General features: G+C 47.7%; 1 protein-coding gene and 1 long non-coding RNA gene across 4 annotated transcripts in view; one reads left to right on the top strand and one right to left on the bottom strand.

Annotated features, from left to right (window-relative positions):
• Nhej1 (non-homologous end joining factor 1) overlaps window positions 1-10,479 on the top strand; it is an 88,019-nt gene extending 77,540 nt beyond the window's left edge. For all 3 annotated transcript variants that reach the window (XM_021664710.2, XM_021664715.2, XM_060368645.1), the window contains exons 6-8: window positions 8,905-9,022; window positions 9,533-9,651; window positions 10,025-10,479. In XM_021664710.2, the coding sequence (XP_021520385.1) occupies window positions 8,905-9,022; window positions 9,533-9,651; window positions 10,025-10,099 (312 nt within the window). In that variant the 3' untranslated portion in view covers window positions 10,100-10,479. The remainder of the gene's footprint in view (window positions 1-8,904; window positions 9,023-9,532; window positions 9,652-10,024) is intronic.
• Window positions 829-5,719, bottom strand: LOC132648097 (uncharacterized). Its single transcript, XR_009586472.1, has 3 exons — window positions 5,559-5,719; window positions 5,358-5,465; window positions 829-2,293 (listed from the first exon to the last, which is right to left on the bottom strand). It is a non-coding gene; the product is annotated as an uncharacterized LOC132648097 (long non-coding RNA).
• Window positions 10,480-16,943: the final 6,464 nt, after the last annotated feature.

Below are 16,943 nucleotides of genomic sequence, written 5' to 3'. Positions count from 1 at the left end.
GGTTAATTGAAAATGTTAGTTATTCTTGACAGAAGTCGTGCAGCTCGGCAGTAGAGGATGTGCTTAGCATGTGTGGCTCTCCCGCATCACATCGTTGTAAAGTTAGCCACGTGTGGTGGTATTCACAAAAAGATCACAAGCAAGTCCAAGACCAGCTAACCCAGTGAGATGCTGTTTCAAAAACAATCGCAGCAAATCAACAAGATCCTCAGTCTTGGGAGTGCTGTTGGACCTTTCCTGTGTGGTCTTTCTTCCAATCTTCCTTCTTTTCAAGCTGAGCAAGAGAAGTCTGAATACACGAGCAGACCTAAACTGTCTATCTGTAACTGCATGAACTCTTCCCTGTGTCACCTCTGTGGTCGTTCCAGCATGGGCAAGAACCAGATGTGAAACATCTCCCAGGCCCAAGCAAGGCCTCAGAGAGTGATCAGGGAACCTGCTGAGATGGTACACACGATGCTTGCATGTGCAGAGCCTCCAGGCACCCACCTCAAAGTAGCAAGCAGAGTAGGCTGTACGTTAAATCATTTTCAAGATCACGAAGCCGCAGTTAATTTGTAAGGCCTCTAAACACAAGCTTACTCCCAGAAATCTCAGTGTTGTTTCTCTCTCTAGCCCAGCACTGTGTGGAAGCGAGAGGCTAACTGTGGAGGTCGGCAGTAGCAGGGCAGAGTGGCCAGAGGCGGCCTTGTGACAAGCACAGACCCAAACAAAGCTAAGTCAGACCAAACACTGGGCAGTGTCAGCTGCCTTGCTGACCTCCCACATGGGCCCTCAAGGACAGTGTGCCCTTAGAATGCTCTGTGTTCCTTCTCCAAGACACCAGGGTTTCTCATCACCGAGCAGATAGGGCGGCTGATTTATTTATTTTTTCTTTCACATGTGACTATTATTCATATGAAACAATGGGTTTCATCATGACATTTTCATGCAGACGTACAGGGTGATTTGTTCATATTTATCTGATATGGGACTATGCAGACAGTGAGGGACAAAGCTCCTGGTTAGGTCTTCCCTGCAACTCCTGTCCTGTTGAGAAGCAGGACAGGACAATTGGCAGTTGTCATCTGAGGCCAGGCCTCACCACTGTATTACTGTTCTCAGTCCTCTTCATGTTTTCCTCTCATGCGCCAAGGAATCAAGAGATTAATCCCACCCAAAACCATCTGGCCACCAACCCTTTCCCTTTTGGTGGCAGAAAAACAGGGTGAGTTTTTCTCTTTCCCACATAGCCCTTATGGAGTGGTGTAGCAGAGCCCTTCCACAGCCCTGAAAGGAAGGAAGCAGGAAATATCAATAGTTGTGAGAAGGCATTTCCAGTTGAAACATTGCTAGGTAGCTTGAGCTCTGTTAATACTTCAAAAATTACTCAAATTGTTTGCCCATGTGTGCGTGTGTGTGCAAGTGCCCAGGCAGACATGTATGCCATTTCACGACAGTGGAGGTCACTCTTTGTGTGTTTCATGGACAGAGTTATAACTGAATTTCTTTTGTCCCTGTTCCCTCCCTGCAAAGGTCCAATGAATGAGGGTAAAGCCTTGGCCTCTTGAGTGGGTTCTGAGAAGTGGGAGAACAAAGGTGATTGAGAATCAGCAAGAGTTGATATGAGGAGTTGAGGAGCCATAGCTCATACTGGGCAAGTGCCTTCACAACCACTAAGGGCTAGAGAGATGGTGGCTCACCAGTTAAGAGCACTTGCTGCTCCTGCGGAGGGCCGGAATTTAATTTCCAGGTCAGGTGGACTCACTACCTCCTATAATTCCAGCTCTGGAGGAGCTGACACCCTCTTCTGGATGCCACAGGTACATGCACTCCACTAACAGACCTTCCCCATGTAGCCTACAACTAAAAAAAATAAAAATGAATCTTCTAAAAGCCAGTATTAATTAATTAATCATCTCCTACGGTCCATGCACTAATGCTCCCAAAGTTGATGTTAGTCTTTTTTCTGGTGAGGGAACAGGGGCTTCCAGCCACAGCAGCTAATAACACAGCAGAGAGCTGCCAGAGTCAGGGTTTAGACCAAGGCCTTCTCATGCTGGAGACTGAAGAACAGGCTGACATGCAGTAGGAGATGGTGACCCTGGACTCTGTTTCCTTCACCAGCATCTTGACTGATCACTGGATTGTTTGGAAATCCTGTGCTGGTGGATACCAGTTGCAGCAAGTTAATGAGAGCACAGCCTGGCTTCTCTGTCTGTGTTATCATTTGACATGCCTTGAGTCAGCTTGGCATAGGAATAGGACCAGGCAAGAGAAGGCTCCATCGTTGGTCCCACATCATGGTGAACGCCTGGCGGGGGTGGGGGGGAGAAAGAAAGATCAGAATTTCCAATTGGTCCCTGACACATTGTAACATATGTGAGGCCTGCAAAGGGAAACACTCATTTCCCCAAATACTTGCTCTGTTCTCTTATTAATCACCTCACTAGCTCTGTGGTGTAGGTGTTCAGTCTTAGCATCCTCGCCTTCTCTCTGTCCTCTTCCCCTTCCTGACCCTGGGGGATCTATCTATCTATCTATCTATCTATCTATCTATCTATCTATCTATCTATAGATATAGATATATAGATTGTTGTGGGCCCAGGAGTCAGCTCAGATTACTTTTTTCTTCTTCTGGTTTCTTATATATTACTGGGGATTGAACCTAGGGCTTCATCATGCCAGACACACATCCTACCACTGCCCTGTGCCTGACTCCTGTCACGTGACACCCTGTCCATCAGCTTGAAGGTGTGTTGGCCATCCTTTTGGATTCTCCCTGAACCTGTTCTTGCTGCCTGCTCTGCTCTCACCCAGGCCATGTCACCCTGAAGCCTCTCTTCTCTTCCTCTTCTGAATGTAAACAGATCATTTCACCCTCTACTACAGCACGTCACAATTTCAGATAACATAGGAGCATATCCATGGACCTGCCATGCTTGTCCTCTCATGCAGGGAGACCACCTAGTTCATCATTCATATTGAGACACTGGTAAAAGAGAAAGATGCTCTAATAATAAGTGAAATGGGTAGTAAGCATAAACTACACCATCTAGGAAAACTGAAAATAACTCAACCACATGGATATCTCTCTTACTTCTATTTAGAAATTTTTGAAATGTACTCCATGATACCTTTCTTGACCTCTGTTTAAAATTGTATCACAGGGCTGGAGAGATGGCTCCGCAGTTAATAGAGCTTGCTGCTCTTTCAGAGAACTGAGTTCAGTTCCCAGTACCTACCTCAACTGACTGTAACTGCCTGTAACTTACCTCTGGGATCTGACATTCTTTTCTGACCTCTGGGGGCATGGGCACACATACAAACAAACACGCATGTGTATGTGTGCATGCGTGTGCGCACACACACACACTGCACACACACACTGGGCAGTGATGGCACAGACCTTTCATCTCAGCACTCAGGAGGCAGAGGACGGCGGATCTCTGTGAGTATGAGGCCATCCTGGTCTACAAAGCAAGTCCAAGATAGCCAGGGCTATTACACAGAGAAATCCTATCTCAGAAAATAAAACAACAAAACCCCCAAACACCCAAATACATCCCCCCAAAAACAAAACAGTGCATAACATTCTTACCCCATTCCATAATACTTTGGCTAAGTTATTTATTCCATGGACTGTTTTCTATTTTTTCCTATGACTCTACTCTGTGTGTGTGTGGGGGGGAGAGTGTGTGTGTGTGTGTGTATATAGAAGTCAGAGGACAGCTTGTGGGAATTGCTTGTCTCCTCCTACCATGTAGGTCCTGGGTATTGGCTCCATCAGGTTTGGAGGCAAGCGCCTTTCCCCCACTGCGCCACCTTGCCAGCCCCTGAGAGTACGAAATTAGCCCTGTGTTTGTTGCTGGTCTTCTCTCAAGAGGGCGGCACCTGCTCAATCCTGAGCATCTTAGTAGATGCTCAGTATTGTTTTAGACTTGACAGTAGGCTGGCAGAGGGGAGTGAGTCATGTTTCTTGAAAAGACTTTCTCATCAGGCTGGTAGTGCATGCCTTTAATCACTCAGGGAGGCAGAGGCAGGTGGATCACTATGAGGTCAAGGTCTACAAAGTGGGAAACCCTGTCCTCAAAAAACAAAAAGAAAACAAAACAAAAAAAGACTTTCTCATTAGATGCATCCTAACTCATTTGTCTTGTTCCCAGCTACTCATTTTGGCAAACCATTTAGTAGTTAAGGCCTTAGAAGAGTTTTCTAATGCTGTTTCTTGTCTCTAAGAGAAGATAATTGACAGCATTGCCAGAACGGACATGTGGGTTCCCTGGGGAGAGAGCAAAGTTTGCCACAGTACAGGAGGGAGGTGAGAACTTATCTTTAGAGAAATACTATGCTGGAGGCCTGTTCTTGTCTGTAGCAGGGTGGGGGTTAGTCCATGAGCCTTGGAACATGATAGCTTCTGGGGCAAATGCCAGAAGCAACCCAAAGGAGGATGCAGGAGGGTTCTGGTTAGCTTCTTTCTCCTTGTCTCTCCATCAGATGGAAGCACATATCTGTGGGAGAGCTGTGTATTGGCATGAGTCTTTTTCAGGATTCTAGAGGTTTCTTTTCTGGAACATCTCAGAAGAAAGAATGAGGGAGCCACACTGTATGACACTCCCATCGGCCACTGCATAGCCCTCCCATCCTCTAGCTGGAAGTGCCCATTGGGATCTTGCCAACAAATCCTCTGGGATTCCTTGAATTTCTGCACCATGGGTGTATGTTTTAGACTTGATGAAGTGAAGTGACCATAAAAGAAGGTAGTGAGTTTGGGCTCTAGGAAAAAAGATGGTCTGCAGCAAGGGGCAAGAAAATAAGACAAACCTTGGTGGTTCTGCCATTTTGGGTTTCCCAAAGTTTCTGATATGGTTTAAGTAGGAGCCAGGGCCCTAGTGTTTTATCTCAGGAGGGTAAACATTTGTCGGCAATGGAGAGGTTATACAGTGGCTGATGGGAGTGTTATGCAGTGGCTGATGGGTGATTATACAGCAGTGATGGAGGTTATACAGTGGCAATGAAAGGATTATATAATGTTTGTGACTATTGAAGTCAGTAATAAAGAAGGACTAGGAGTTGAAATAAATGTAACAAAAAAAAATCTAAAAGTGGGACCTGGAGGAAGTTCTGAGTCCACACCTCCGTTTCAGTATTACCTGGGAGCCGAGAAAGCTTTGGCAAATACTAATGAAGCAGAGAAAGTCGGTCGTGAAATATAAGGAAATCTCCAGGCATTACTCTAATTCAGAAAAAGTGGGCTGCAGTCCAGTGGATGTGAAGTTAGCTTTCTAGCTGCACTTGGAATGACACATCCCACTTTGTCACCCTTTTGACCTGCACGTATTTCCGCTGCGCTCAGAGTCCAACTTTGTGAGGCTCACCTTGATATCACCACTTCTGAGGTCTTTTTTCAAGACTCTCCGTTTGAATTCACCTTTCTTCTCTGGGTCCTTGTCACCATTGATTTATAATTCTGTTACAGTAGATCACTGAAACACAAAACCAAACAGTAAGTACCTCTCACACACATGCAAGTGTGAATTCTCAAAGGTAGGGCTTTTACTTATGGCTGTGTTGTTGACCTTTGAGATCTGTCCTGAGGTGGGACAGGCTGAGGTGTCCAGCCCCTGGACCTGCTCCTATAGTGCCTGCTATCGCATAATCCCCACTCACGTTCCCCTGGCTTGAATTGTCTCTGGGCCAGTCAGACCAATGGTCATGCTGCAGGCTCACCTGACTCTTCTTGCCCTGATGTTCTGGGCAGTGACCCGATCCATGCTGGTACATGGTGCTCCTGGCTAGCTGTACCTACAGCAGGGGACACTGTTTACTTTGTTTCTGTTCCGACTCCAGCATTCTCGCTTTGATCTCTGCGGCCTGCCCCACCTTGGGCCTGCCATTGTCCTGCTCTGGAAGCTAACCTTGCGCCTTTCCTAGCTCAGGTGGCCACATGACCTTCTGGGAAAATGTCCAGGGACTCAGTGATGCTGGAGAGCCCCTAAGGACTCCAGTCTGTACCCGTTACTGCTTCCCCCACTCCCACGTTCAGTTTTTTTTTTTTAATCTGTTGTTTTCTTGTCACTTTAGTGACAGCAAATTATGTAAAAAGTATGATGGAAGAGATTGTAGATTGTAATCCTACAAAGACTAGATTTTCATTTTGACTAAATTCTGCTATTTAGAGAAGCAAACAAGTAGCGGTTTTATGATTGTTTCCTGAGGACAGACTGCTTAGAATTTAACTCTGCTTTCCTGCTTTACTAGTTGAGACTGACTACCTCAGCCAGATGGGTCGGACTAGTGTCATTCATGGACTGCCATTTTCATTCATTCACCCAAAAGTCAATCCCCTGACATGGGAGGAGCTATTGTAGATGACAGGAAAGTGGTAATGAAGAAGGGGGGGGAATGGGTTAATAGTTAAAGTACTTAGAGCAATGTGCATGGTGGGCATTTAGTAAATGGTTTCACTCGTGCTTTTGTGGGACTAGCTGTGTGCGTGGGATAACCGTTGGCAACTCCAGGACTGGATCCTGTGAGAAGGGGAGGTTAGAGGGAAGACGAAGAGTAGGCTCTAGACTTGGATATAGGTTAGGAGTAGACACCGCTTGAGTTACCTTTTACTTCTAACACTCTTTTGGGGGGGGCTAAGGACATGAGCTGGATTGGATAAAGATCAGCCTAGAAAGTGAGTCTGTTTCATTTGGTGTAAAGGGCAAGTGTCAGTGACCCTGGGTGACCCGGACTCTGCCAGACCTGTTTATGCAGCTGTGCTGTGCTGGCCAAGTTGCATGTGAATGACCGGAGAGGGTATACATCTCCTGAGCAAAGATCTCCGACACTGAAGAAAGGAGAGGCTCTTTTGGTACCTATGCTGCCAGCATCTGCTGCCTGCCTATTAGAGGGCTATCTTTCAGAAGAAGTAGCCTGAGGATGAGAGAGCTGAAGCTAGCAGAGAGGGAGAGGCCGGGTAGAGGACCGTGGCCTGCTGCCTTGCCTTTGGCTCCAGGTCACTCCTTAGGGAGTGTAGCTGCAGATGGCTGGTGCGATAACTCACTGGGATTACTGCTGGAGGCAAAGTTTAGACTCTAGGCTCCCTGATTCATTGTCTGTGGTTTCCAGTGAAAGTCCAAGCCTTATTGAAACCTGGGTTATATTGCAATAAAATGAAAGAAAGTCCAAGCCTAAGGTAGCCTTCGTGAGGTGAGGTTGGAGTAAGATGACTTTATTATCCCTTTGGATCCACAGATTCTTCAACCTCTGCCTGGTTCAGGGGAGGCTAACTGCAACCCTGGTAGTCCAGGGCCTACTGCACTGCTTCTCCTGAGCTCTCTACTCCACTCTTTCTTCAGTGGGCTCAGAAATGAATATCAGGCTGAGAATGCCGCTTCTTCGTGGTAGAGCTTCCACCTAACATGGGGTGAAGCCTTGGGTTCGATGCTCAGCACTGGAAGGAAAAGTCCTGGCACAGGAGAGGTGCCCTTGCCATGAGATTTTAGGGTGCCAAGGATTTTAGGGTTGATTCTCATGTAAGCTTCTGACTTGACCATTCTTGTGGACCCGCTGATTTGGCTGGGAACTGTGGTTGTTGACATTCCTAGAGACAGATAAAGTACTTTCTGGATCCATTCCAGGACTCCGAAGTACAGCTAGGTGTGGGACGCCATACTCTCCTCACATTTTTTTTATTGCATTTAGTTCAGTCTGCAGCCATTCTTTCATCTCAGCTCACCTGAAATAGAATTAGGAGAAGCCTGTAGCTGTGAGTGTAAGTTCACCATTCATCCCATGGCAAAGGTAATATAATTAGAGCACTTTCTCAGTTTTCATATCATCATCATCTCCTTAAGGAATCTTTTTTTTTCCTAACCACTCCCTCTCAGGAAATTATAATTCCACAGATACAGCAAAGGTCTGCTTACATACAAAGTGAATAAACTGTGAATAATTAATAAAAAATTAAATATTTTTTTAAAAGTCTGCTTATGGAGCCTGTAAGATGGCTCAGGAGATAAAGACACTGACTGAGTTCCACCCCCAGAAGCCATGTGATGGGAGGAGAGATCCGTCTCCCACAGGCTGTCTGCTGACTACTGCACTTGTGTTTGCATATATGCATAAATAAATAAATGCAAAAATAACGTCTGTGTGCTATATGTGCCTTTATGTTATTACACTGTAAAGGAGAAACTTTTTTCACCCCTCAAAAAACTTCTCACCCCCTTGGGAGAAGTATCACCCCCACTGAGGGGCACATGGGGTCTAGGAAATCAGAGCTGCGTTACAGCCCAGTATGTAAGCTGGCAGGTGGGTCTCCAAAGTTCTGCCGACTATATTTTCCGACTCTCACATCATGCCATCATAATTTTTTCTCCTTTCTCAGTCTATTCCTATTTTGCTGCCTTCCCCCATCCTAGATTTCATTCTTTTTCTCATTCTGCTGCAGAAGTTCAGGAGTAAACTTAGTTAAGACAGCAAACCCTACAGCCCGGGGACCTTTGGGGCAGAGGCTTTCTTTTGTGTGTGGTGGTGCTCCAGGGGTGCTAGGCAAGCTTGTCGTGCTAGGCAAGAACTCTGTCAGTGAACTGTACCCCAGCCCAGGAAGGTAGTTTCCTAAAATAGTCCCCCACTCCCCTCCCCACGAAATCATCTTAGAAAGAAAGACGCCAGAGAGGTGTAGAGTATTCACAGGAGAGTGCAAGAGACATGAGTGGAGGAAACAGAGACAGACGTCAGAGGCCTTTCAGAGAGAGAGCCTTCAGCAAGGCTCTGTGCTGGCAGTGCCCGCAGGCTTTCAAATGGAAGCCCTGTGTGGGATCACACTTCTTCATATCGATTTGTTTGGGGTTGAAGGCAGCTCTGTCAGTAGGATATCAGCTCTCTTTTCTCTAGCCGGGCAGACCAATGACAGCATCACCTTTTCTCTAGAAACTGCCAGAGGCATGCGCTGTTGGTGATGGAAAGCCTTTTGCCGTGAATCTGCAGAGTCTGTATGTGGCTGTCACCAAGCAGCAGATCCAAGCAGCGCAGGAGAGAAGAGGCTCTGGTGAGTGTGCCCGGTCACAGCGGTCTGCTTGGGGGAGAGTTTGAGCTTAAGGCTGGGCTATCCAGCTTAGCAGTTCTAACCGTATAATAGGTACGTGTCTCAATTAATAAAAAGTAAATAAAATTAAAAATTCATTTCCTTGTGAAATCAGCCACACTTCAAGTGCTCAGTAGCCAGTGCAGATACAGAACATTCTTGTAGAAAGCACTGGCCTGAATGCTTAGGAGTTAGCAAGACAGCTAGTGGGAAGATTGATCTCCTGACTGAGAGAAATCAGGAGACGCATAGAGATTTGGTCACCTCTTGTGAACCAAGGAGACTCAACCTACGTGCTGAAAGTGGGCTTGGGAATCTTTGTAGGAACAGGGTTTGCTCAACTGGAGTCAGCTGGAAGCTGGCTCCTTCAATCTGTTAATATATTAATAGCAAACCCTGCCCTTCGTCCGAATGCCTGGAGAATGCTTCTGTCCTGAGAGCCCTTCTCTCTGCCTTCTGTTGACCTGATTTCAGGAGAGACTCAGACATCCAGCAACAACTCCCCTCAAGGAACTGATAGCCAGCTTCCGAACCAGCCCGAGCAGCCAGTGTCTTCCACTCCAACCCTCACAGAGCCTGAATATGAGCCCCTGGTGAGTCACACATACACAGCTTCCTGGATGGCCACCTGAACACTGGCAGAGACTTGGCACCAATAACCTCGCAGCCATTGTCTCTGCAGCTGCTGCCTAGCTGGCACCGTCTTGATAGCATGAGAGAGATTGTGAGCTGCTTCCAAATCATAGGACACCCTGCCATCCCACATCCTCCCTTGCCATTTCCTGCCACTCTTGGGCTGAATGATGAACCTTGACCCCCTTTTTACCTTTATCTACTTACAGTGAGGGTCACTTAGACTCTTGTATCACTAAAATAGACCTCAAAACATCTGTCAGATACTTCAACCAACCTGGAGCTAAGAGATCTGTTTCAAAACCCGACTAACTCAGATTCCTTTTCCTCTAGGCTACTTCAGGCCCTAGGCATAGACCTCAGCTGGCAAAGCCCAAGAGGAAGAAGCCAAAGGGACTCTTCAGTTAACTCGCCATGTCTCAGCCACCAAGAAAGGAGCAGAACAGCTTCCCAGCATCCTCTGGAAGGGAGCTTGCATGGCAGAGCATCCCTCAGAGCTGCAGTGGGAGACGCCAGTCTGTGTCGATAGGCCGCCCGAATGAGGAATTCATCAGTGGAAGCCTGACTGCAACTCAGCCGGTGTTGGCGTGCCGAATACGAGTGGAGCCAGCTTCTCATCCAGTGCCATTCTTCCTCCAGAAGCAGCACCCTGCGGAGAAGTTAGATACATAAAGCAAGTGCGCAAAGAGGCGCACCCTCAGGATGCCTGTCTGCCTCTCGCAGGGGTCCCCACATGTCCTTAGAAAGCCGCTTCTGTCTCAACACAGAATAAAAAGATCCCCACACTCCTCTGCTGTTGAGGACATCTGTCCATGCCCCATGGCCTGTTCACTCCCCAGGTCCTGTTGATGTCCCTGGGTTACCACTGAGCTTCTCAGTTCCGTCCTACAGATTCTTCACCAGCCTCTCTGACTGGCCTGAGGTCAGTCACAGTTAGGAACCTTGATCTTGAGAACGCTCATCACGGTGGCACAAGACAGATTACTGTTCTGTCAAGCGTGGGTGTGCTTTTTCTGTCCCCTTCCAAAGCATAGAGAACAAGCTAAACCAAAAATGTCAGGCCAAATTACAAATGGCTTCAAGTATTAGGACTAAAATCAGGTCCCATGGGTGGGAGAAAAAGAAATTTGACACTCTGTGTATGTGTGTTTGTGTGTGTTTGTGTGTGTGTGTGTTTGAGTATATGTGTGTGTCTTTCTACACACACACCCTTGCCTTAAGACAGGGTCTAACTGTGTAGCCCCAGCTAGCCTGGAACTCACTATGTAGACCAAGTTAGTCTATGAACTAAGATGTGCCTCCCAAGTGTTAGGATTAAAGGTGTGTACTGGCTTGAACTATGTACAGGAGGCTGGCCTTGAACTTCTGGTCCTTCTGCCTGTACTCAAGTGCTGGGATTACAAACATTTGTGCCACCACACCTGGTTTATGCAGTGCCAGAGATAAAGTTCAGAGCTTCCTGCATGCTAGGCAAGCCCCCTACCAACTAGGCTACAGCCTTAAAATTGACTTTCCTCACTCCGCTTTAAATAATGAAGTAAGTATAGCTATGTTGCCAGGGAAGAGGAGCTCAAGGTTAGACCCCAGGGGTCCCTTAGAGCAGAACTGGCATCTAACAGTGTCTAGTAAGAAGAAGTATTAAGGCTAGGGTTCACCAAGAGGATTGTTATGAGTTCAAGGCCAGCCTGGGCTACAGAGAAAAATCTTGTGTGAAAACAAGAAATGGCTGTGTGAGATGAACAGAATCCAAAAATGTCTCTTGGGTACCTAGGCTTGTCTGCACAGCCCTAGACCTTCTCTACCATGTCTTCCTCCGTAGTAGGACCATCTGACAATTGAATTGGGGTTGATAGCAGCCCAGAGGTTCACTGGCAACACTTAGGTACAGGGGAGAGGCAGAGGCAGATGCCGAAGCCACTTTGGTGTGCTTGTTTTGGAGGGCTTCCTCATCCACATCTCCTCCCTCTCTCCCTGAGGTGGATGTCTTTGTCTCGATGTCTGTCCGTGGAGACAGGACCATGCAAGCCATGGCGAAGTACTAATCACTACAACAGTTAGAACAACAGTAATAAATAGCTAATCACAGCATCATCTGAAGATGGTACCAGTAGCCCAGGAGGAAACCCAGGCTTGAAACTGTTGACTTCTTTAAAAAAAAAAAAAAATCATGCAGCTAGTGAGTGACAGGCAGAATCAGAGACTGAACAGCTCAGTTCGTCACAGCTTATTAGGTACTTGACTGAAAATATTTCCAGGAGGGTTTTGTGACTTTTTGCTATATTCCACAGTCCACGCCTCTCTCCTGGACCCTGCCTTCAATCAGGATGGCTCCCTTCCATGCAGCCTCTCCAAGGCAGGAGGCCCTGGGGATGCTGGGACTTTGTGCTGGCCACACACTCTCCTGCTGCCGCTCAATTCCATTTACCTTCGCAGCAGCACCTCAGGGTGTGCCCCGTGGCAGACACTCTCAGCACAGTGAAGCTCTGTGTCCTACCCTGGCTAGTCCTTCTGCCCAAACGGTAGCCGCAAGCAGGCTTTTTAATCATGGATCCCCTAAAATTGCAAGGAAAGTTCTCCAACCATAACTTTGTTCGTCTTCTTGTCAGATGAAGGGACTCTCTCAAAAGGGTATGTATGCCTAGTCACCTTCTAGTCCATTGCTCCTGTGTCCCCCAAGGCTGTTCCTGCCCCGGGGATATTGCACAAATGCATTGTTAGGGAAACGTTACTGCCAGAGCCAGAGGCCCTGGCTCAGGCATCACTGAAGCCCTTACCCCGGAGCTAGGGTGGTGTTTGAGAATCATTCATCCCAGGGCAACTCCAGGGAAATCCCCGATTTGACAAATTGGCCTAGCAAGGCTCTATTCCAGCCCTGCCCCCTGGCTTGGGCCCCTCCCTGAGGCCCCCAGCCTGACCCAACCCCCATTCCCCATGCACATAAAAGGGTCGAATTCTCGTGGCTGCTCCATAAATTTTATTCCGTAAATATTAGTTTTCCCTGTGTTTAATAAAGCAGTGGCCCACCTCCCCGCCTACCCACCCGCTCCCCGGGGCCGGGGCTGGGGCCAGGGCTGGCTGGTGGGAGAAGGGGCTCTTTCAATTGCTTTGGAGTATTTTTAGAAAAAAAAATAATATAAGGTGGTTTACATGAGCTGGCCAAGCAAGCCAGGAGCAGGGCTTGGGACCTCGAGGAAGTTCCTGCAGCAACCGGACCTAAAAAGTAGAGAAACAGCGCCACCTAGGTCGCAAGGCCTATTTGGCTGATTTCCCCCAGGCTTTCAGCTAGGGGACTAGCCAGCTAGCGCAGGTCAGGTCATTCCTTGCTGTAGGGAGAGCCCTCTACTCCGGCTGGGTGGCACCCGCTGGGGTCTCATAGGGTTTCCCAGCGGCCCTTCCGTACAGAACCCTAGCTGGGTCCTGGAAAATCCCACCAGCATCGTTCCTTTTATCTTCACGCTAGGAGCCAGCCTTCTGATCAAGGAGTGTGTCCAAGGGATTGTCAAGTAACTGAGGAGGGAACCACCTTGTCTACATCTTCCCCGGAATCCCTAGAGCCCAAGGTGGCAAAGAGAGAGGTCTGTGCTTCCCTGCTCCGGACTGGTGGGGTTCAGCCTGGCTAGACCAAGATTTTTGCAGGATGGCTCATCCCCGGGGTACTGAGGGAGGACACTCCTCGATCATTGAAGTCTCCAAAGCAGTTACCACGGCTACATTGGTAAGGGCTTGCACAGTCGCAGAGCCCCTGTTCATGCCGCAGAGATAACAGTGGGGATGATCAGGACAATGAAGAATTGCACCTCTTCTCTTACCTGGCTCTGGAGTCTTTCTCCATCATCCCCGATGTCACCAGGGACAACTCCTTCTCTCCACTCACTTTGTCTTTTATTTCTTTTATTACTGACAAAACTGAGAAGATTTGCTCCACAGAGTAAGGAGACCCTGAGTCCTCTAATGGCTTCTCCCTGTCTTGAGCTAACCTCTGCTAACCCCATCACCGCTGCACCATTAATGTAACCTATGCCAACAGACACTTTTCTCCTGCGTTTTGTTTTCCTCTTTTTTTTTTAACTGTAACTGGAAAATGTCACTGTGATGATGTTATAGTACTAAAGGCATAACTGTGTTAACAGTCTTTTAAGCAATCAGAATGTATTTTTGTAAGTTCCTCTCTGAGTAATTTGTCTTTTGTAATATTCTTTGGGGTGGGAGGAACCTATTCAAAAGGAACTAGTGACATAGTGTGAGGAAGCCATCAACCTTGGTCACTCATCCCTGCTACCTGGAAAAGTTAAAACAGATTATACTAGGCCCTTAGATATAGGAGAAACTTCGGGCAAAGAGGAAGCAGCTTCTTTGGGGAGGAGGGATCCCTAGTTGCTGGTCCTAGGGATGCTATATAATACTCAAGCTCAGCGTTCTTTGTTGCTCTTGGTTCCCTCCTTGGTCCGCTGCCCTGAGCCTCAGAGGATTGGCCCTCGAGAGAATGAGAGGAATGGGTACATCCTGTCTGTATGGGAGGGCTTGGGACCCCAGAGAGTCCCCTATCAGAGAAGCTCTGGCCACCATGCTCTGTCTAATCTCAGAGCCCTTCAAGGAACGCTTTCCCTCACAGATACATTGTGCTGGTTCTTTACATATCTCCCCGGCTCTGTGGTCGCCACCTCTCTACCCTGGCACATGGGATGTCATTAGATGGTACCAAAGTCCTCTCTTTACTCTCCTTTCTGGACTGCTAAGTCCCATACTCTCCCTCAGTTTTGGGTTTTTTTGGTTTTTGTTTGTTTGTTTGTCTGGATTCCAACAGACCTTTGGTTGCTTTCTATACCCCCGGACCCTTGTGAATGAATGCTGGGCTCCAGGTACCCAACTCTCATGGACTTCTGAGAATTGGACCGACCTACGAGGGGAACCAGGAAGAGGCATTGAAAGAACTCCAGGGTGTGGGGAGCACACAGCCATTGACTCACCTGGGAAGATTGTGCCAGGATTACTTGTCCTGCTGGGCCAAGGGCCAGTAGTTAAAGGAGCATGCAGTGCCACTCCACCTCCTTGAACTTTGGGGCCCCAAAACAATGGCAGAGCTGGAACTGGGGAGTGGGGCTTGGGGGCTTCTGGGAGTCTCTTCTGAAATCTGGGTGTTATATTTACTTTTTTTATGTTGGCAGCTGGAAGGGGAAGCCCATCCTAGCTCAGCATTGTTGTCTAACATGGTTAATCAGATCCTATAATCCTGCTGTGGAAATATTGGGCCTCACTCAAAACAATAGAGACCAAGAATATTGTAGTTAAATTTCAACCAACTGCCTCCCTGGCCTGTTTGCCTAACCCCTACCCCCCTCTCCCGGGCCAGAGTCCTCCCAGCTTTATGGACCCCTGATAGGATCGACAGCCTGGTCAGAAATTGGTGACAGGAGAGGGGAGAAGGGAGTAGGGGAGAGACAGTCCTCTTGACTGCTGTTCCGTCCTTCCCTGCTTCCCCAGGCTTTGAATGGTGAGCAGGAGTGATAAGAGGGATCAAGAGCAGTACTGCTTGGAATTGTAGGTGGGGAAGAAACTCCGTACCTAAGACATGAGCATGAGATATTATCTTACCATCTGATGCTCCCAGGGCACACACAGAGCAGTCTTGCATCACCCATGGAGGAATGGGAAGACACTGGTTGGAAAGGTGGAGTGCTTATAACCCAGAAGAACAGCAAACTTAGTGCTAATAACCCGCAGGTCTGTGGAGGTGATGCCGAGGACGGCTTGAGTGGTTTTGTGGTGGTAGCTAGCTCCACTGTGTTGCTAACTTTGATAGCTATGAATCCAATGTAGCAAAATAATTGGAATAATTATAATATCAAGCCAAAGGGATAAATCTTTAAAGTAAAAATAAAGAAGTGTGAGTTTTGAATTGAAAGAAAAAAAAAATGCAGTGTCTGGATTATGACCTGTTCATCAAGGGACAGAGACAGTTCCCTCTGCAGACTCGGAGCCTCTTTAGGTTTGCACCTGGTGGTCGTACACCCAGATGTACAGGCCACAGGTTGCAGCCACACTGCTTCTGGAGGTGTCACCAGTCAGTGACGTGAGTTACAGTGAGGCCCCAGTTCCAGCACCGTGGACTATGGAACGGTCAAAGTGTACATGCATTTTTAGGATTTGAAGAATGGAAATAGCAGACCTGTGCCAAGTGAAACTGTATTAATCTGTCCGTATAGGGCGGGGCAGTACAACAGTGAAGAAGTCTTGAAAGTATTTCCCCCCCCCAAGGGTGCTAAGTGATATCTAGGGAGTGCCAGTGCTCCTGGGGAGAACTCTTCAGAGCCTTTGTAAAACACACTACTTGGTGGGAAGCTCAGCTCCCAAGAAAGAGGCCTGGAGAGCAAGCAGTCCCTGGAAGCAAGCATCCAAGGCATACATATGTGTCTGGGTGGGACTCCAGTTGGCGGCCGACATCTGAGGGTGAAGCCCCATGGAGGCACGAGCCTCTTGATGATCTAAAGATGACAGAATCACGTTCACATCTGAGTGGTTGAGATGATGAGAGGGAAATTTCAGTGGGAAGAGTGGTCCCCATGGAAGCTCTAGACAGTGAGCCATCTCGCCGACAGAGAGTAGGACATGAGAAGCCTAGGCGGCTGTTTAGACCTCATGGCGCCTGTGGACTTGAATTGCGGGTGAAAAGGACCAAAGGGGAAGAACGGTTCAGATTATTACAGAAGACTTGAAGGGGCTGGGACAAGTTTGTTGGGAACAGGTAGAAAACAGGAATGACTGAACACGCAATAACTCAAACCAGGTATATAACGAGATCTCTGCTAACGGGCATCGTGTTACCTCTGTGTGGCCTCGTAGACACACACCTCGTTTTCAACAGCTCTGCGGAGACCCGGAGCAGACATTGAAAGGACGGGTTCTATCCTCCCAGCTTACTCACGTGTCTGAAATAGACTCTCTCTCTTACTCATTTCAAAATCTTATATGTAACTATTATTCCATACTTCCTCTGAACGATGTTGTGCTAATCTGCATTTTCATAGTAGGACCTTTAAAGGTGCTAATTATCTTCACTTTGAGCTTCATAAAAAAGCCTGGAAATGATCTTCATGGGTTGGAGGTGTAGTTCAGTGGTACAGTACCCACCTAGCATGCAGGAGGCCCTTGGCATGGTGGTGGGAAAAAAAATTACTAAGGTGGAATCTTTAACAATAAAACTACTCTTTAAAAAGGAAGAGAAGAGGCTAGATTGATGGCTGGGGGTGGGTTC

Source organism: Meriones unguiculatus, chromosome 15 (assembly GCF_030254825.1).
Source record: "Meriones unguiculatus strain TT.TT164.6M chromosome 15, Bangor_MerUng_6.1, whole genome shotgun sequence".
Classification (NCBI taxonomy): domain Eukaryota; kingdom Metazoa; phylum Chordata; class Mammalia; order Rodentia; family Muridae; genus Meriones; species Meriones unguiculatus.
Note: the sequence above shows the minus strand (reverse complement) of the source record. Positions and strands in the feature narration are given on the sequence as shown.